This window comes from Oncorhynchus nerka, linkage group LG2, assembly GCF_034236695.1.
Source record: "Oncorhynchus nerka isolate Pitt River linkage group LG2, Oner_Uvic_2.0, whole genome shotgun sequence".
Lineage (NCBI taxonomy): Eukaryota > Metazoa > Chordata > Actinopteri > Salmoniformes > Salmonidae > Oncorhynchus > Oncorhynchus nerka.
Window position 1 is genome coordinate 68,553,216 of NC_088397.1, and position 21,367 is coordinate 68,574,582.

The 21,367-nt window shown below is 44.5% G+C and overlaps 1 protein-coding gene across 5 annotated transcripts in view; it reads right to left on the reverse strand.

The window, feature by feature from the left end:
• LOC115140382 (inositol 1,4,5-trisphosphate receptor type 1-like) overlaps positions 1-21,367 on the reverse strand; it is a 207,660-nt gene that overhangs the window by 177,155 nt on the left and 9,138 nt on the right. For all 5 annotated transcript variants that reach the window (XM_065001818.1, XM_065001816.1, XM_065001812.1 and 2 more), the window contains exons 4-6: positions 4,603-4,718; positions 3,695-3,781; positions 3,010-3,168 (exon numbers count right to left, since the gene is read on the reverse strand). In XM_065001818.1, coding sequence (XP_064857890.1) covers positions 3,010-3,168; positions 3,695-3,781; positions 4,603-4,718 — 362 coding nt within the window. The remainder of the gene's footprint in view (positions 1-3,009; positions 3,169-3,694; positions 3,782-4,602; positions 4,719-21,367) is intronic.

Here is a 21,367-nt window from a genome sequence, read left to right on the forward strand (position 1 = left end):
TGAAATTCGGAGCTATTGACATTTTAAAATATTGTCCCATATACATTGTGTAATTCACTGATGGTCCCATGGACATCAGGAACAGGTCGTCTGAAGCTGCACGCCGAATTGATGATAACACCTTTTTTGTTGTTGACTGATACCAATGACACATGCTGTTTTCTACCAGAGAAGTTGTTTATTGGCTTCAGTTGCTCTTTAAAGTACAAGGCTCCAGCATGGTGCCACTTATAAGCCCAGTCAGTCCAAAGCTAGAGCTGATCTGGCCCTCATCAAAGAGGATTAGAGTGGAAAGCCGGCACAAAACACCTGACCTGGGCCTGACCCCTTCTCCTGTCCCGGCCTAAACACTGACTCGGCCTGACCCCTTCTCCTGTCCCGGCCTAAACACTGACTCGGCCTGACCCCTTCTCCTGTCCCAGCCTAAACACTGACTCGGCCTGACCCCTTCTCCTGTCCCAGCCTAAACACTGACTCGGCCTGACCCCTTCTCCTGTCCCAGCCTAAACACTGACTCGGCCTGACCCCTTCTCCTGTCCCAGCCTAAACACTGACTCGGCCTGACCCCTTCTCCTGTCCCAGCCTAAACACTCACTCGGCCTGATCCCTTCTCCTGTCCCAGCCTAAACACTGACTCGGCCTGACCCCTTCTCCTGTCCCAGCCTAAACACTGACTCGGCCTGACCCCTTCTCCTGTCCCAGCCTAAACACTGACTCTGCCTGACCCCTTCTCCTGTCCCAGCCTAAACACTGACTCGGCCTGACCCCTTCTCCTGTCCCAGCCTAAACACTGACTCGGCCTGACCCCTTCTCCTGTCCCAGCCTAAACACTGACTCTGCCTGACCCCTTCTCCTGTCCCAGCCTAAACACTGACTCGGCCTGACCCCTTCTCCTGTCCCAGCCTAAACACTGACTCGGCCCGAGGTGATACAGCCATTTGTGTTGTTGTGGCTGTAGAATGACTCCTGGCCTCTGCTGCTTTAATCCACAAAGAGACTACTATGCTGCACACATGACTAGCACAACTGACAGGAACACACCTGATTGATTGACGTGCAAGCTGGCTGCTACTTAAAGTTGATGTTGGAAGTTTACATACACCTTAGTCACAATTCCTGACATTTAATCCCAGTAAAAAAAATCCATGTTTTAGGTCAGTTAGGATCACCACTTTATTTTAAGAATGTGAAAATGTCAGAATAGTAGAGAGAATTATTTATTTCAGCTTGTATTTCTTTCATCACATTCCCAGTGGGCCAGAAGTTTACATACACTCAATTAGTATTTGGTAGCATTGCCTTAAAATTGTTTAACTTCGGTGAAAAGTTTTGAGTAGCCTTCCACAAGCTTCCCACAATAAGTTGGGTGACTTTTGGCCCATTCTTCCTGACAGAGCTGGTATAACTGAGTCAGGTTTGCAGGCCTCCTTGCATGCACACACTTTTTCAGTTCTGCCCACATAGGATTGGGGGTCAGAGCTTGTGATGGCCTCTCCAATACCTTGACCTTGTTGTCCTTAAGCCATTTTGCCACAACCTTGGAAGTATGCTTAGGGTCACTGTCCATTTGAAAGACCCATTTGCGACCAATCTTTAACTTCCTGACTGATGTCTTGAGATGTTGCTTCAATATCCACATGATTTTCCATCCTCATGATGCCATGCCAAACATAACGATGGTCATTATGGCCAAACAGTTCTCTTTTTGTTTCATCAGACCAGAGAACATTTTTCCAAAAAGTACAATCTTTGTCCCCATGTGCAGTGGCAAACTGTAGTCCGGCTTTTTTATGGCGGTTTTGGAGCAGTGGCTTCTTCCTTACTGAGCGGCCGTTCAGGTTATGTCGATATAGGACTCGTTTTACTGTGGATATAGATACTTTTGTACCGGTTCCCTCCAGCATCTTCACAAGGTCCTTTGCTGTTGTTCTGGGATTAATTTGCATTTTTCGCACCAAAGTACGTTCATCTCTAGGAGACAGAACGCGTCTCCTTTCTGAGCGGTATGACGGCTGCGTGGCCCCATGGTGTTTATACTTGCGTACTATTTTTTTGTACAGATGAATGTGGTACCTTCCGGCATTTGGAAATTGCTCTCAAGGATAAACCAGACTTGTGGAGGTCTACCATTTTTTTCTGAGTTTTGGCATATGTTTTACTTATTTTTAAGTCTAGGAAGGTATATCTGTGACCATATTGCCTTACACATTTGATTCACTCAGTCTGACAGATTGTTCATGTTCCCAGAAGCTGTAATTCAGGCGATCCTATACAGTATGTGTGATCATTGCCATAGGTGTAACTCACACTGTCCCCTGTGAAGCACAGCTGGTAGAAGGGATGGATGTATAAAACCATAAAGATAGAACTCACACTTTCTCCTATGTAGAACCATATTTAACTCGCACTAATGCCTATGGAGGACAGCTTGTAGAACCATGATATAGATACAGTGGAACTCACAAGGTCTCCAGCACATGCGGTAAAGAAGTCAATCGAACTCGACCAAAACAATGGAAATGCCATGGAGGAAAGATCCTGAATCTCCTCATTGCCCCCCAGCAATGAGGAGATTCAGGCTAGTATTTATGTGTATTTCACACTAAATCAGAGTATAATGCTTGTATTGATGTCAACCCCAATACATGTTCGTGTCATCATCACCAATCATCTGCATTCCAGTTCAAAATGACTGACTACCTCCACCGATTTCTGTACGCTAGCTATTCTATCAGCTTATAAGAACGGGACTTAGCAGTCACTTCTAAACCTGAAAAGGGGAAACTTCTAAATGTTATGCAGCAAAAACAGAAATAAATCCAAAAAGGACTTCATTAACTACATTTTGGGCCTGTTACATCAATCATTTGACGAATATCCTATTTGTTAGATCAGATTTGTTGAATGTTCCCCAATCCGGTATCCTCCTTCTATCCCCACTTCTGCGTTCCATTGACCTCTTTACAGCATCTATGCTGAAGCTTGGAGAACCATATAGCTAGAACTCACACTGTCTCCTATGGAGCGCAACTTGTAGAAGGGTTGAATGTAGAACCAGGAGCCTTCGTTCCCGGCCGTGTCCAGCATCACTCTCATGGCGTTCTTCTCCAGCAGCGCAGGCAGACGCTTGTTCACTGTCAGGTACTTGTTACTCTTCAGATGGAGGAGCTGGGGGAATACAGCAAACATATTGGGGATGGAATGTTGCGATACAATATTATAAGATACGGTACAATAACCCAGCAGTCTGTCATTGTGTGATGCAAACATACTGACAAGTTTTGCTTGTGCACGTCATCTTCTTCATAGGGTTTATTTCTGCGGTGTATGAGCTTTCTCTGCCCTTATGGGTATGCAGTACGTTTTAGTCTCAGACTATAACTGAAAGGTTTTGACTGAGAAAAGAATATGCTCAATTCTGAAGCTAGAAAAACACCATCTAGATCCTCCCACATCCCTGTTCTATTTATAAACAAACAGAAACCGCATGGATGCCTCCAGGGTTCTCCAAGTTTGGAACCAGCAAAATATCTTGGAAGGGAAGCCTCGTAAACTGTGTCACGCTAAAACCCAATAGAAATATGTGGGGTATGAGATTCATTATGGTGTAGATTGGCTTCATTGACATGACTTTTAGCTGTGGATACAAGCCAATCACTGTTCTTCCAGACAATGAATATGTATACACACACACCTGAATGACGTTCCCATACTGAATCACCGTTCCGAGCAACTTTTTATTTTCTGAATCGTTTTGCTTCTTTTCCAAATCTGCTGCATGCTACACAAGTGATGGAAAAAGGAGTTAGAGACCATTACTATTGCTAGTAGTAACATTGCTACTGCTTTTGCACAAATGTATCCACATGGTCTTGAGTAAGAAGGACTCATTTCAATGACAGAAATCTAAAGAATGTAGCAATGGCAAGTGCAGTTAACAGCAACACTCCTGCAAGCTTCAACTGAAGGGCTAGAACCTAAAACTCTGGCCTCACATCACCATGGTAACACAGGAGAGATCTGAATCTATAATTTTATGACTCCGTAGTCAGATACCAGGAGGCTTTAAGTGGTATTGTATCAGAACAGGGAGGGAGGGAGAAAGAGCTGAGAGAGAGAGAGAAGAAAGGTGGGACGGTGGTAGTAATGAAACTACAGCTTCAGAAATGTCTTTAAAAGGACCTGAACATTACCTCTACCTCAGCAAATATATAATCCCCCTAAGAACACCATCACACCAGTGTGGGGATAGAAAACCTAAACCCTTTAAGAGAGCTCCTCAAACCATACATGTTGTTAAAGGGAATTGCAGGATGTAGTATTTCACACTTGAATGAGAGATTACCACAGTCAAGGAAAATAACATGAGTGTAAGTGCTTTACTAATGTAGTTGTATTGGATTTTAGAAGTAGTGCTAGTTTAGATTAGTTTAGTTATCTAAGAGGGCTCATCTATTGTATCTCTTCAGATGTGGATGAGATAATACCTCGAATGACATTTGGAGTCATTATACCACTGATTCATTTATATAATAAATCATATAATACAGTAATATCATGGTAAGACAGTTGAGATGGGTGAGGGTTGGGGGAGTGACTCACGTGCAGTTTGTTGAGGAGGACCGTGTCTGTGGTGCTGTTTCCTCCAGGCTTCGCTGCCTTCCAGAACTGTTTCTGAGCAGAGTACCGGTTCATAGGACACAACCTGAACAGACAATCTGGACAGAGAGACACTAAGATGATGAATAACAGTTTCAGAGGTGAAGGATGGTTAAGATTGAGTTGTTGTCAATGCAGCTACAGTTGAAGTCTGAAGTTTATATACACTTAGGTTGGAGTCAATAAAACTCGTTTTCAACCACTACACAAATTTCTTGTTAAACAAACTATAGTTTTGGCAAGTCGCTTAGTACATCTACTTTGTGCATGACACAGGTCATTTTTGTTTACAGACAGATTATTTCACTGCATCACAATTCCAGTAGGTCAGAAGTAAATAAATTCACAGTGCTCAGTGACACACACACACACACACACACACACACTTGCATCATCCTTCTCACAGGGGTACATGCTAAAACACACATGAGCACACGCACGCACACACTTACAGATGGCTTGCATCAGGTTCCTATCCAGATAAGTCTCATGAGCTCAGATGAAAGATTGGGGAGGACGTGACATGAGACAGGCCACTGGGGGAACATTAGAGAGGGGGAAAGGGGATAGGGAGCATGTAACAGAGTGTCTGTCCGTGAGACCATTTCCACTGAAACGCCTGGGATATGATTGTATACAGTGGGTACAGTACAGTACTGCAGCACTGTAAAAAAGGTTGATTCAACGTACAATTATAAGGCAACCAGTTTCAACAGTTTGGTGAGTTTCCTCAGCAAACTCTCAACAAAAAGTTAGTGTTAGAATGTTGTTTAGCAAACTCACAATCCTATTGCAGATATTTTCATTTGATTTCTTTGTGAGTATGTTGAGATATGACAGTCACTGTACATAACGCCAAACAACTGGCCAGTCCTGAAAGGATTGTGATTGTACCAGTCATTTCCATAGCCACAATAGGAAGCAGACAGAGAAACAGCTCCTCAGATTTGCATGTGTTCTCAGTTAAACCAACCAAGCAGTTTCACTTCTGGCATATCTAACGTACAAGTTGTTCACACATACTGTACTGTTGCAGTGACTAAAGGCTCCACTGACCAACACACACAAGTACTTAGTATGTCAATCATTTTGGCTAGAGAGGGGTATCATAACCAGCCCATTAAAATGCCTTGCATACTGGAGATGGTCAGCTCCGAAATCACACTTCATATGTGTATATAGAATGATAACCCTAAACACCTTCATTAAATTGATCTAGCAGCTGAATATTTTACATGGATACAACATAAGTGTTGCAAAGTAGAGGATACCCACAACCCCCCTTCTCTCAGGCCTGGGTTGTCTCTCTGACCTCAGATCAGATCTCTCTCTTAGGGAAAAGAAGAGAAAATAACAATCTGTCCATCCCCCCCTTTCTCTCTCTCCAGTCGTAGCAGCAGCAAAGTGACCAAATAAGGCTAGCCAGAGCAGGGGAGTGGGAAGAGAAAGAGAGGAGTGGACTCCAACTCCCCTCTCAATCATCCCTCCATCGCTCCCTCCAAGCTCTCCTCAAGCTAATAGCTGTTAATACCCCCTCTACTTCCCTAGGATATGATTTACACCATGCATTCCAAAACAAACAAACAAATAAGAGAAAGTGGTGTCAGGAGAGAAAGAAATAGGAAAGTGAAAATGGAGGGAGGAGCTCTGATCTATTCCCTCAGAGCGCAATGCTCTGGACAGAGCGGCCCTTTGTAGTGTGTGTAGCTTGTGTGCGCGCACACACTGTGTGTGTCAAAAACAGATATTCCGTCTCTAGCGATGGGGCTGATAAAACACATCCACCAGAATCACATCAAAAAAGGGGTCCAAATGGAGCGAAACGGCAGAAGAATGCAGGATACCACAGAAACACATCTCTACCACAAAACAAGTACCTAATTCTCTCACTCCTCCTCCCCTGTCAGTCAGCTGTGGGAGATATCAGGGAATTGTGTGTCCTTCTCAGAATTCCCATTCGGACTCCGGGAAAAGGGGCAGTTAATGACTCAAAACTTTGTTGACATTCCTGGTTTTAGCTGGCTGGTATTAGCAGAATATACTGTCTACCAATCACAGAACAGGACTATGACCCACTGATTGTCAACTCATGAGCTCACAGTCATGGAATCCTAATAGAGACCAAAGTGGAGAAAGCTAGGCCACAAGACAATATGGTAAGCAAGCACAGCCCCTGAGAGTACAGAATAATTCAGAGATTGGATGCTAGAGTGGACGAGCCCACTAAGTAGCCAATATTTCCCCTAGATCCCCCCCCATTCAGGGCAGGAAACATCAAAACATTCAAATGAAAACAATAAAAGGCCACAAAACAACAGAGCTCAGATGTGTTGCCTCTCTTGAAAGTTGAAAGGGAAAAAAACAGCGACACACACACACACACGTTATCCTCAGAACATGGTCTTACACAAACAGAGACAGAGACCCAGAGAGAGAGAGCGACAGAGAGAGTGACAGGGTGTGACAGAGAGAGAGAGAGAGAGAGAGAGAGCTATCAAAGGCCTGCCTGCAGCCAGGAATAGGGATGCCTGTCTGGCCTGGTGGAGAGACTCAATAGCCAGGACCAGAACAAATCCAGACAACTGGCTCCGGGTTGGAGCGAGCGGTCGCATCTGCACTCGGTCCGCAGGTAGTATTACATTTCATTACATTTCATTATAGTACAACGGTTTGATTTGTCTAATCTTATCAATTTCTTCTTAGCTAGCTACACAGCCGTCTTTGTATCATAGATAATTGCGTAATTATCGTATTTCGTCGTCCTAACGCAGTCTACACTGCCCTGCAGCTAGCCAGCTAGCTAACGTCCACCGTTAGCTAGTCCACCGTCTACCGATTAGCAGCACAACTATTACACTCAACTGAACGACTTGATTAGTGTAGTGTTAGGTAGCTACATAGTTGTCTTTGCTGTCTTCGTACCCAAGATAATTGTGTAGTTTAGAGTGTGTAGTTTTATGTCGTCCTTAACATAGGAGACTCTGCTAGCTAGCCAACAGCTAGCCAACGTCTACCGAACAGAACTTCTGCACTCAACAATCCGGTCGCATTTCGCTTCGCTCCACAGGTAGTATCACATTTTTCATTTCATTTCATTACAGTACAACGGCTTGATTTGTTTGATCGTAGCTAGCTACATAGCTAGCTACACAGCCGTCTTTGTATCAAAGATAATTGTGTAGCCTAGAGCGATTTCCTAGGTTAGTTAGCCAGCTATTGTCGTTCTTTTAACGCAACGTAACGTAATCAACACTGCTAGCTAGCCAGCTAGCCCCGAATAGCAGCACAGTAGAAACTATTACACTCAACGGAACGACTTGATTAGTGTAGTGTCAACAACGCAGCCAATGCCTACTTAGTCAACAACGCAGCCTCTGCCAGCTAGCCTACTTCAGCAGTACTGTACCATTTTAATCATTTTAGTCAATAAGATTCTTGCTACGTAAGCTTAACTCTCTGAACACTCGTGACGTGTAGTCCACTTGTCATTCCAATCTCCTTTGCATTAGCGTAGCCTCTTGTGTAGCCTGTCAACTATGTGTCTGTCTATCCCTGTTCTCTCCTCTCTGCACAGACCATACAAACGCTCCACACCGCGTGGCGCTGCCACCCTAATCTGGTGGTCCCAGCGCGCACGACCCACGTGGAGTTCCAGGTCTCCGGTAGCCTCTGGAACTGCCGATCTGCGGCCAACAAGGCAGAGTTCATCTCCGCCTATGTCTCCCTCCAGTCCTCGACTTCTTGGCACTGACGGAAACATGGATCACCACAGACAACACTGCTACTCCTACTGCTCTCTCTTCGTCTGCCCACGTGTTCTCGCACACCCGAGAGCTTCTGGTCAGCGGGGTGGTGGCACCGGGATCCTCATCTCTCCCAAGTGGTCATTCTCTCTTTCTCCCCTTACCCATCTGTCTATCGCCTCCTTTGAATTCCATGCTGTCACAGTTACCAGTCCTTTCAAGCTTAACATCCTTATCATTTATCGCCCTCCAGGTTCCCTCGGAGAGTTCATCAATGAGCTTGATGCCTTGATAAGCTCCTTTCCTGAGGACGGCTCACCTCTCACAGTTCTGGGCGACTTTAACCTCCCCACGCCTACCTTTGACTCATTCCTCTCTGCCTCCTTCTTTCCACTCCTCTCCTCTTTTGACCTCACCCTCTCACCTTCCCCCCCTACTCACAAGGCAGGAAATACGCTCAACCTCATCTTTACTAGATGCTGTTCTTCCACTAACCTCGTTGCAACTCCCCTCCAAGTCTCCGACCACTACCTTGTATCCTTTTCCCTCTCGCTCTCATCCAACACTTCCCACACTGCCCCTACTCGGATGGTATCGCGCCGTCCCAACCTTCGCTCTCTCTCCCCCGCTACTCTCTCCTCTTCCATCCTATCATCTCTTCCCTCTGCTCAAACCTTCTCCAACCTATCTCCTGATTCTGCCTCCTCAACCCTCCTCTCCTCCCTTTCTGCATCCTTTGACTCTCTATGTCCCCTATCCTCCAGGCCGGCTCGGTCCTCCCCTCCCGCTCCGTGGCTCGACGACTCATTGCGAGCTCACAGAACAGGGCTCCGGGCAGCCGAGCGGAAATGGAGGAAAACTCGCCTCCCTGCGGACCTGACATCCTTTCACTCCCTCCTCTCTACATTTTCCTCTTCTCTCTCTGCTGCTAAAGCCACTTTCTACCACTCTAAATTCCAAGCATCTGCCTCTAACCCTAGGAAGCTCTTTGCAACCTTCTCCTCCCTCCTGAATCCTCCTCCCCCTCCCCCTCCTCCCTCTCTGCAGATGACTTCGTCAACCATTTTGAAAAGAAGGTCGACGACATCCGATCCTCGTTTGCTAAGTCAAACGACACCGCTGGTTCTGCTCACACTGCCCTACCCTGTGCTCTGACCTCTTTCTCCCCTCTCTCTCCAGATGAAATCTCGCGTCTTGTGACGGCCGGCCGCCCTACAACCTGCCCGCTTGACCCTATCCCCTCCTCTCTTCTCCAGACCATTTCCGGAGACCTCCTCCCTTACCTCACCTCGCTCATCAACTCATCCCTGACCGCTGGCTACGTCCCTTCCGTCTTCAAGAGAGCGAGAGTTGCACCCCTTCTGAAAAAACCTACACTCGATCCCTCCGATGTCAACAACTACAGACCAGTATCCCTTCTTTCTTTTCTCTCCAAAACTCTTGAACGTGCCGTCCTTGGCCAGCTCTCCCGCTATCTCTCTCAGAATGACCTTCTTGATCCAAATCAGTCAGGTTTCAAGACTAGTCATTCAACTGAGACTGCTCTTCTCTGTATCACGGAGGCGCTCCGCACTGCTAAAGCTAACTCTCTCTCCTCTGCTCTCATCCTTCTAGACCTATCGGCTGCCTTCGATACTGTGAACCATCAGATCCTCCTCTCCACCCTCTCCGAGTTGGGCATCTCCGGCGCGGCCCACGCTTGGATTGCGTCCTACCTGACAGGTCGCTCCTACCAGGTGGCGTGGCGAGAATCCGTCTCCACACCACGTGCTCTCACCACTGGTGTCCCCCAGGGCTCTGTTCTAGGCCCTCTCCTATTCTCGCTATACACCAAGTCACTTGGCTCTGTCATAACCTCACATGGTCTCTCCTATCATTGCTATGCAGACGACACACAATTAATCTTCTCCTTTCCCCCTTCTGATGACCAGGTGGCGAATCGCATCTCTGCATGTCTGGCAGACATATCCGTGTGGATGACGGATCACCACCTCAAGCTGAACCTCGGCAAGACGGAGCTGCTCTTCCTCCCGGGGAAGGACTGCCCGTTCCATGATCTCGCCATCACGGTTGACAACTCCATTGTGTCCTCCTCCCAGAGCGCTAAGAACCTTGGCGTGATCCTGGACAACACCCTGTCGTTCTCAACTAACATCAAGGCGGTGGCCCGTTCCTGTAGGTTCATGCTCTACAACATCCGCAGAGTACGACCCTGCCTCACACAGGAAGCGGCGCAGGTCCTAATCCAGGCACTTGTCATCTCCCGTCTGGATTACTGCAACTCGCTGTTGGCTGGGCTCCCTGCCTGTGCCATTAAACCCCTACAACTCATCCAGAACGCCGCAGCCCGTCTGGTGTTCAACCTTCCCAAGTTCTCTCACGTCACCCCGCTCCTCCGCTCCCTCCACTGGCTTCCAGTTGAAGCTCGCATCCGCTACAAGACCATGGTGCTTGCCTACGGAGCTGTGAGGGGAACGGCACCTCAGTACCTCCAGGCTCTGATCAGGCCCTACACCCAAACAAGGGCACTGCGTTCATCCACCTCTGGCCTGCTCGCCTCCCTACCACTGAGGAAGTACAGTTCCCGCTCAGCCCAGTCAAAACTGTTCGCTGCTCTGGCCCCCCAATGGTGGAACAAACTCCCTCACGACGCCAGGACAGCGGAGTCAATCACCACCTTCCGGAGACACCTGAAACCCCACCTCTTTAAGGAATACCTAGGATAGGATAAAGTAATCCCTCTCACCCCCCCTCCCCCTGAAAAGATTTAGATGCACTACTGTTCCACTGGAGGTCATAAGGTGAATGCACCAATTTGTAAGTCGCTCTGGATAAGAGCGTCTGCTAAATGACTTAAATGTAATGTAAATGTAAACTTCACAGGTCTGAGTCTATCCTCTGTTCTTATCCTGTTTTACAGTTTATAAAGGAAGCAACCTCTCAGCTTTATTGCATGGCCCAGACAATGGCCCAGACTCGATGCTCTTCAACAACTTCCTTCCCTTGCCTAACCTCACTGACAGGTTAGTTCAATATGCTGAAGACATATCCTTATTCTAAACATCTGGGTTGAGCCTGAAGTATAGAGCTGTTTCATGACCCAGTACACATCCATGTAAACACTTTTAGCTGTGATGAGGAAGGAAGGAAGCATGAAGGGAGGATGAAGGGAGGAGAGCAAAACAAACAGACAAAACCAGCCTCTGTCCAACAGGAGAGATCCCTCTAATGTCTTCCACATGCTCTCACATTGTTATTCACCAACAAAACAGCATTTAGAAAAAACACACATGGAGAAGGTTCTGTCCCTTCAGGTATTTCAGGTGGAACAAAGACATTCCAATCTTGTTCACTGTCGATGATGTTAGAAACAGAGTTTGTACCGACTTCAAGGACATGTTACTCCTGAGGAGACGATAATGAGAAGGTTTTGAGAGAGATCATTGTGGAACGGAGCTAGCTTTATATACTGAAACAAAAGGTGGACATTATAACTGTATTCATGAGAGGAATGGTCACCTCAAGCAACAACTACAACTTCTCAGAACATTCTGAACTGCTACAAAGATCTGTACAGCATTCACTGAGCAGAGGTCCTATGTTAATGAAGGGAAAACTGAACACAATGAGATGAAAACAATTGGTCACTAGGCGTCTTATGATGGAATGTAGATTGGTGTGCTACTTCAAACATAATAAAGATGTGTTTCAGCACCAGAATGTGTATGGTCGGATGACGGAGGTGAGAACGTTGACATGAACCTTTGTTTATGTGAACCCCAGCCTTTGTTTATGTGAACCCCAGCCTTTGCTGAGCTGTAGCGACATGAAGAGATGTGCAGTGCCTTCAGAAAGTACTCACGCACCTGGACTTTTTCGATATTTTGTTGTGTTACAAAGTGTGATTAAAATAGATTTGTCAACAATCTACACAAAATACTCTTGATTGTCAAAGTGAAAGAAAAATGTAAAATAAACTTTCTTAATTGAAAATAAAACATGTATTTTGATTAGGTAAGTATTCAATCGATTACAGCTGTGAGTCTTTTTGTGTAAGTCTCTCCAGAGCTTTCCAAACCTGGATTGCACAATATATGCCCATTATTCTTTTTAAAATTCTTCAAGCTCTGTCAAGTTGTTTGTTGGTCATTGCTAGACAGAAATGTTCATGTCTTGCCATAGATTTTCAAGCCAAGTCAAAGTCAAAACTGTAACTAGGCCACTCAGGACATTCAATGTCATCTCCAGTTACCTTGAATTGTAGGTTATTTTATTCTGTACAGTCTTCCTCCTTTTCTCTCTGTCCTTTAGGTTAGAATTGTGGAGTAACTACAATGTTGTTTATCTATCCTCGGTTCTCCTATCACAGCCATTTAACTCTGTAACTTGTTTAAAATGACCATTGGCCTCATTGAAATCCCTGAGCGGTTTCCTTCCTCTCTGGTAACGGAGTTAGGAAGGACGCCTGTATCTTTGTAGTGACTGAGTGTAATAAACCATCCAAAGTGTAATTAATAACTTAACCATGCTCGATGGGATATTCAACGTCAGCTTTTTTAAATGTTTTATGTGTACCCATCTACCAATAGGTGTTCTTCTTTGTGAGGCATTGGAAAACCTCCCTGGTCTATTGTTGAATGTGTTTTAAATTCACTGAGGGACCTTACAGATAATTGTATGTGTGGGGTACAGAGATTAGGTAGTCATTCAACAATCATGTTAAACACCATTATTGCACACAGAGTGAGTCCCTGCAATTTATTATCTGACTTGTTAAGCACATTTTTACTCCGGAAGTTATTTAGGCTTGCCATAACAAAGGGGTTGAATACTTATTGACTCAAGACATTTCAGCTTTACATTATTTATTCATTAGAAACATTTCTAAAAACATAATTCCACATTAACATTATAAGGTATTGTGTGCAGATCAGTGACACAAAATAGAAATGTACTCCATTTTAAATTCAGGCTGTAACACAACAAAATGTGGAAATTGCAGAGCAAAGAAGTTCAGGGACCGGAGAAAAAATGTGATAACAAAAAAAGAAAAACAGGAATGATTTTCAGTGCAAAATGTCCAAATTACATCAGCTTGACTGGTTGTAAGGAAATATACTGAAACAAATAAAACATATAAAGTGTAGGTTCCATGAGCTAAAATAAAATACATTTTCCATACGCACAAAAAGCTTATTTCTCTAACATTTTGTGCACAAATTTGTTGACGTCGCTGTGAGCAGTTCTCCTTCGCCAAGATAATCCATCCACCTGACAGGTGTGGCATATCAAGAAGCTGATTAAACAGCTTCCTCACATCACCATATTTGGGAGTTAATGGAAACGCCAAACAGGAAACTTTACATTTTAAAATTCTGTGAAATTTCTGGCTCATTGTTCTAGGCGGCCACAAAATAAATAAATTATTAAACTGATGTTACACAATCAAATTCGATATGTAATTAAACAAAGTTCATTAAGGCTGGTTCATTGAGTGAATGCTTATTTTACAATGATCCTGTGAAACGAGGCCCGCGCCATGCATTAATGAAAGCACTTGTTTCCAAAACTCAAATTATATCAGACTCTTTTTACAGTTCTAATGCATGATGTTAATAAATAGCTAGATTACTCGTTGGTTATTACTGCATTGTCGGAACTAGAAGCACAAGCATTTCGCTACACTCGCATTAACATCTGCTAACCATGTGTATGTGACAAATAAAATTTGATTTGATTTTTAAATGTAATGTTTATTGTAATATGAACTATCGTGGGGTCGTGACTCGTCTCATGTGTGATATACAGTTGAAGTCGGAAGTTAACATACACTAAATATTGCATCTAACTAGCTAGCTAGTACAATTGTTGCTGATATGAAATAATTCCTGCGGAGTATTGGTTTGGAAAATTCCAGAAAAAGATGTCATGGCTTTAGAAGCTTCTGATAGGCTAATTGACATCATTCAAGTCAATTGGAGGTATACCTGTGGATGTATTTCAAGGCCTACCTTCAAACTCAGTGCCTCTTTGCTTGACATCATGGGAAAATCAAAAGAAATCAGCCAAGACCTCAGAAAAAAATTGTAGACCTCCACAAGTCTGGTTCATCCTTGGGAGCAACTTCCAAACACCTGAAGGTACCACGTTCATCTGTACAAACAATAGTACGCAAGTATAAACACCATGGGACCACGCAGCTGTCATACCGCTCAGGAAGGAGACTCGTTCTGTCTCCTTGAGATGAACGTACTTTGGTGTACGAAAAGTGCAAATCAATCCCAGAACAACAGCAAAGGACCTCGTGAAGATGCTGGAGGAAACCGGTACAAAAGTATCTATATCCACAGTAAAACAAGTCCTATATCAACATAACCTGAAAGACCGCTCAGCAAGGAAGAAGCCACTGCTCCAAAACCACCATAAAAAAGCCAGACTACGGTTTGAACTGCACATGGGGACAAAGATCGTACTTTTTGGAGAAATGTCCTCTGGTTTGATTAAACAAAAATAGAACTGTTTGGCCATAATGACCATCGTTATGTTTGGAGGAAAAAGGGGGATGCTTGCAAGCTGAAGAAAACCATCCCAACCGTTAAGCATGGGGGTGGCAGCATCATGTTGTGGGGGTGCTTTGCTGCAGGAGGGACTGGTGCACTTGACAAAGTAGATGGCAAAATTATGTGGATATATTGAAGTAACATCAAGATATCAATCAAGAAGTTAAAGCTTGGTGGTCGCAAATGGGTCTTCCAAATGGACAATGACCCCAAGCATACTTTCAAAGTTATGCCAAAATGGCTTAAGGGACAACAAAGTCAAGGTATTGGAGTGGCCATCACAAAGCCCTGACCTCAATCCTATAGAACATTTGTGGTAAAAGCATGTGCGAGCAAGGAGGCCTACAAACCTAACTCAGTTACACCAGCTCTGTCAGGTGGAATGGGCCAAAATTTACCCAGCTTATTGTGGGAAAAGTTTGACCCAAGTTAAACAATTTAAAGGCAATGCTACCAAATACTAATTGAGTGTATGTAAACTTCTGACCCACTGGGAATGTGATGAAAGAAATACAACCTGAAATAAATAAATTATTTCATTCTGACATTTCACATTTTTTAAATAAAGTGGTGATCCTAACTGACCTAAAACAGGGATTTTTTTACTAGGATTAAATGGAATTGTGAAAAACTGAGTTGAAATGTTTTTGGCTAAGGTGTATGTAAACTTCCGACTTCAACTGTACATGGCTTATTGATAACAACTCTGTTTCCTACTATAGGCATTTGGCTGCCTAGTGATTCTAACGGTCTGATGTAAATAGTTGGCATCTGAGTTTTACCAAGTGCTTTTTAAAATTTTACCTTTATTTAACGAGGCAAGTCAGTTAAGAACAAATTCTTATTTACAATGACGGCATACCCCAGCCAAACCCGGACGATGCTGGGCCAATTGTGCGCAGCCCTATGGGACTCCCAATCACGGCCGGATGTGATACAATAGTATTGAATAAACTCAACTGAAACACATCAATCCATTCCATATCTTTACACTATAAATGACACAGGGACGGTATACAGTGGGGCAAAAAAGTATTTAGTCAGCCACCAATTGTGCAAGTTCTCCCGCTTAAAAAGATGAGGGAGGGCTGTAATTTTCATCATAGGTACACTTCAACTATGACAGACAAAATGGGGGAAAAAAATCCAGAAAATCACATTGTAGGATTTTTTTTGAAATTTATTTGCAAATTATGGTGGAAAATAAATATTTGGTGGGGGGGGACACAAATATTTTTATCATGTAGGCTACACTGTCCCATGAATGTCAGCAAAATCATCCTGTTGTCCCACATTTGTGTATTTTAAATGTGGTCACCCTACACCCTACCTGCGGATATAACCACGGGGACTGCGATTTCTGAGTCAACCCGCACATTACTAGCCTGTGTAGGTGTGTGTTTAAAGGGATACTTTGTTATTTTGGCAATGAGGCCCTTTATCTACCTAGCACTAGCAGATGACTGGAAGACTATGGGTATCTGCTAGCCATATGGCTGGAAGACTATGGGTATCTGCTAGCCATATGGCTGGAAGACTATGGGTATCTGCTAGCCATATGGCTGGAAGACTATGGGTATCTGCTAGCCATATGGCTGGAAGACTATGGGTATCTGCTAGAATGCTAGTTAGCATTGGCTCGTGAAACTACCTGTAACTTCTTTCATACTGGACACAGAGACATAAAAATGTTGTTTGCCTGCAAAACTGTATGTGTGCGTGCCTGTAAAGTGGGGTGCGTCTGCTTACATTGGGAGGAAATGGTATGCATACCTCAGTAGTGAGGCCTGGTGGCCAGGGTTAGTCTGGCCCACAGCCAGCAGCATGCTAAAGTAAGGAGGATTATCTCTACCATCTTTCAGAGCAGCTACACAGAAATTCTGCATCCCCCAACACACTATTTACTCTCTCTGAGGAGGAACTCTCCAAAATGGACGGCACACAGGGGGACTGTACTCCAGGCAGAAGTTGATCTAGGATCAGCTTACCCTCCCCAGACCATAACCATCAGCAGGGGGGTAACTCTAGGGGTAACCTCACCCTACACCGTCCAGCCATCCGGCGGACACACTCCCTCCTTGGGGTATAAATGGAAGTACAGTAACTCCCACTGAGTATACACTGTGGTTTTTAGTGTTTGGCTAATGTTAAAAACAATAGGAAGAAACCGTTTAATGTTTGGTTTAACGTCTGGAAAAAGCATCCCGTAAATAAAAAGGCCATGCCAAGCTACAGAGAGAATCCAAATGAGTCACGTTTTGGTATAAAAAAAAGAATTAGATCAGTTGAGGTCACAGTAGTGTTATAGCCAAGTAGGCTACATCTCACCCTAAACTATCATCTATTACTACCAACAACAATGTTCTTAGAATACAGGCGACTTCAGGTCACAGCCCTGGTTAAAGCCTTACAGGACACTGAACATATACACACAGACAGAGATAACTTGACTGAACATACACACACACACACACCGTTACTGCACAGAAAGATAGACTGACAGAGAGAGAGTAGCCTCCTGGTGTTGGTAACAGTCTTCAAGGAGGAAATAAACTCAGAACTTCCATCGGACATCAACGCTCCATCTAAGGAAAACAAAGCTTTAACGCTTAGAAATACAGTACAATCTCCCTGCTTCGCTCTATCAGACTGCAGCTAACGGGCACAATGTATGCTAGACAAAGCCCCACTTGCCTTCAGCCACATCATGTAATGCGGAAACTAACATAACTCCTAGTATGAGTGGAATGCTTGTTAGTCTCAACTCCTTCCAGCATTGCTGAAACATGCTCCTTTGTTCCTCTTAGGGCGACACTTAGACCTACCATGGATCCATATTACACTCCTTCCATTACTGCAAAGTACACCATCACAAAACACCATGCTTTTCTCAGTGATTATTATACACACTAACACAGACAATTGCTAAAACCCCACAGAAATTGTGCATGGAACGTCCACGCATATTGAAATGGTGAACATACTGCAGTGCCGGGAAAAAGTGCTGATACTGAATGTTTTCCAATCTTTAACCAAAACCTAATATTAAATAAAGGGAACCTGAGTTAACAAATAACAAAAACTATTTATACTTAATAAAGTAATGCAACACCCAGTGCCCCTGTCTGAGAAAGTAACTGCCCCCTTACACTCAATAACTGGCTGTGCCACCTTTAGCTGCAATGACTGCAACCAAACACTTCCTGTAGTTGTTGATCAGTCTGTCACATTGCGGAGGAGGAATTTTGGACCACTCTTACATGCGGAACTTAACTAAGCAACATTTGTGGGTTTTCAAGTATGAACTGCTCGTTTCAAGTCCTGCCACAACATCTCAATTGGGATTAGGTCTGGACTTTGACTAGGCCATTCCAAAACTTCAAATGTGTTGCTTTTTAACCATTTTCATGTAGACTTGATTGTGTGTTTGGGATCATTGTCTTGATGCACGACCCAGCTGCGCTCCAGCTTCAGCTCACAGGCGGATGCCCTGACATTCTCCTGTAGAATTCTCTGATATACTGCAGAATTCATGGTTCCTTCTATTAAGGCAAGTCATCCATGTCCTGAGGCAGCAAAGCATCCCCAAACCATCACACTACCACCACCATGTTTGACCGTTGGTATGAGTTTCTTACTGAGGAATGCAGTGTTTGGTTTTTCTCATCCAAAAAGTTTGCCAAAAAGTACCTGGAAGCACCTGGATGATCATCAAGACTCTTGGAAGAATGTTCTATGGACAGATGAGTCAAAAGTATAACTTTTTGGAAAACATGGGTCCTATTATGCCTGGTCAAAAACCAAACATTCCATAAGGACCTCATCCCAACGCTGAAGCGTGGTGGTAGTGTGATGGTTCCACAGTAAGGACCTCATCCCAACGGTGAAGCGTGGTGGTGGTAGTGTGATGATTCCACAGTAAGGACCTCATCCCAACGGTGAAGCGTGGTGGTGGTAGTGTGATGGTTCCACAGTAAGGACCTCATCCCAACGGTGAAGCGTGGTGGTGGTAGTGTGATGATTCCACAGTAAGGACCTCATCCCAACGGTGAAGCGTGGTGGTGGTAGTGTGATGATTCCACAGTAAGGATCTCATCCCAACGGTGAAGCGTGGTGGTGGTAGTGTGATGATTCCACAGTAAGGACCTCATCCCAACGGTGAAGCGTGGTGGTGGTAGTGTGATGATTCCACAGTAAGGATCTCATCCCAACGGTGAAGCGTGGTGGTGGTAGTGTGATGATTCCACAGTAAGGACCTCATCCCAACGGTGAAGCGTGGTGGTGGTAGTGTGATGATTCCACAGTAAGGATCTCATCCCAACGGTGAAGCGTGGTGGTGGTAGTGTGATGATTCCACAGTAAGGACCTCATCCCAACGGTGAAGCGTGGTGGTGGTAGTGTGATGATTCCACAGTAAGGACCTCATCCCAACGGTGAAGCGTGGTGGTGGTAGTGTGATGGTTCCACAGTAAGGACCTCATCCCAACGGTGAAGCGTGGTGGTGGTAGTGTGAGGATTCCACAGTAAGGACCTCATCCCAACGGTGAAGCGTGGTGGTGGTAGTGTGATGATTCCACAGTAAGGACCTCATCCCAACGGTGAAGCGTGGTGGTGGTAGTGTGATGATTCCACAGTAAGGACCTCATCCCAACGGTGAAGCGTGGTGGTGAAGCGTGGTGGTGGTAGTGTGATGATTCCACAGTAAGGATCTCATCCCAACGGTGAAGCGTGGTGGTGGTAGTGTGATGATTCCACAGTAAGGATCTCATCCCAACGGTGAAGCGTGGTGGTGGTAGTGTGATGGTTTGGGGATGCTTTGCTGTATGGAAGTTCTGAATGAATCAAGCCTGAAAAAACAAAAACTCAACACAAATTATGATTGTGCCCTGCCTCCTATCTACATACTGGAGTTATAGCCTACCGCATATTATACATAGCAGAAAAACATAAACCAAAACTGATTTAAGAGGTCTTCGGTACATAATTGGCCTAGCCTATACTCCAAAATTAAACAAATTTGAGTAAACGCCTTTTGAGTGTGGACTGTATTATTATGCATACTGGATGGACTGGTTACCTTATACTACACTCTAAAACTGCTATCTATGAGTCTGGGAGAGAACGAGTCTAGGCGATGCTGTTGGTTCATTAATTGTGCAGTGCGGCTTACAGTTAGCCTACAATTAGTGAATTTGTATTTGGTTTGTTTGGTTTGAATAGCCTAATAGGGAATTTTTATATTTTCATAATTAATTGGGTGACACATTACCTTTAGCTATACAGAATATCTCACCACCATGCATTTCCAAATCAAATGTTACTGATCACATAGACGTGATTAGCAGATGTTATTGCGGGTGTAGTGAAATGCTCCTCTCTCATTTATTCCTTTCTCCAGCATGCTGACGGGCTGTCAATTTAGTGAAATATGTTTCAATGTGAAAACATGTTACTATCAATGTCCACAAACAGATTTCAATTGGTTTCCTAAATTTAGTACTGGGTAGCTGCAGGAACAAGGTTGGAGAGCACATGGCAGAATATCACCTGTTGGGGCAGTGAGAGCATGTTCCTCAAACAGGAATATCACCTGTTGAGAAAGTGACAGCATAATCCTCAAACAGGAATATCACCTGTTGCGACAGTGAGAGCATGCTCCTCAAACAGGAATATCACCTGTTGAGAAAGTGACAGCATAATCCTCAAAACAGGATTATCACCTGTTGAGACAGTGACAGCATGCTCCTCAAACAGGAATATCACCGGTTGAGACAGTGAGAGCATGCTCCTCAAACAGGAATATCACCTGTTGAGACAGTGACAGCATGCTCCTCAAACAGGAATATCACCTATTGAGACAGTGAGAGCATGCTCCTCAAACAGGAATATCACCTGTTGAGACAGTGACAGCATACTCCTCAAACAGGAATATCACCTGTTGAGAAAGTGACAGCATAATCCTCAAACAGGAATATCACCTGTTGCGACAGTGAGAGCATGCTCCTCAAACAGGAATATCACCTGTTGCGACAGTGAGAGCATGCTCCTCAAACAGGAATATCACCTGTTGAGACAGTGAGAGCATGCTCCTCAAACAGGAATATCACCTGTTGAGACAGTGAGAGCATACTCCTCAAACAGGAATATCACCTGTTGAGAAAGTGAGAGCATGCTCCTCAAACAGGAATATCACCTGTTGAGACAGTGACAGCATGCTCCTCAAACAGGAATATCACCTGTTGAGACAGTGACAGCATGCTCCTCAAACAGGAATATCACCTGTTGAGACAGTGACAGCATGCTCCTCAAACAGGAATATCACCTGTTGAGACAGTGAGAGCATACTCCTCAAACAGGAATATCACCTGTTGAGACAGTGACAGCATGCTCCTCAAACAGGAATAT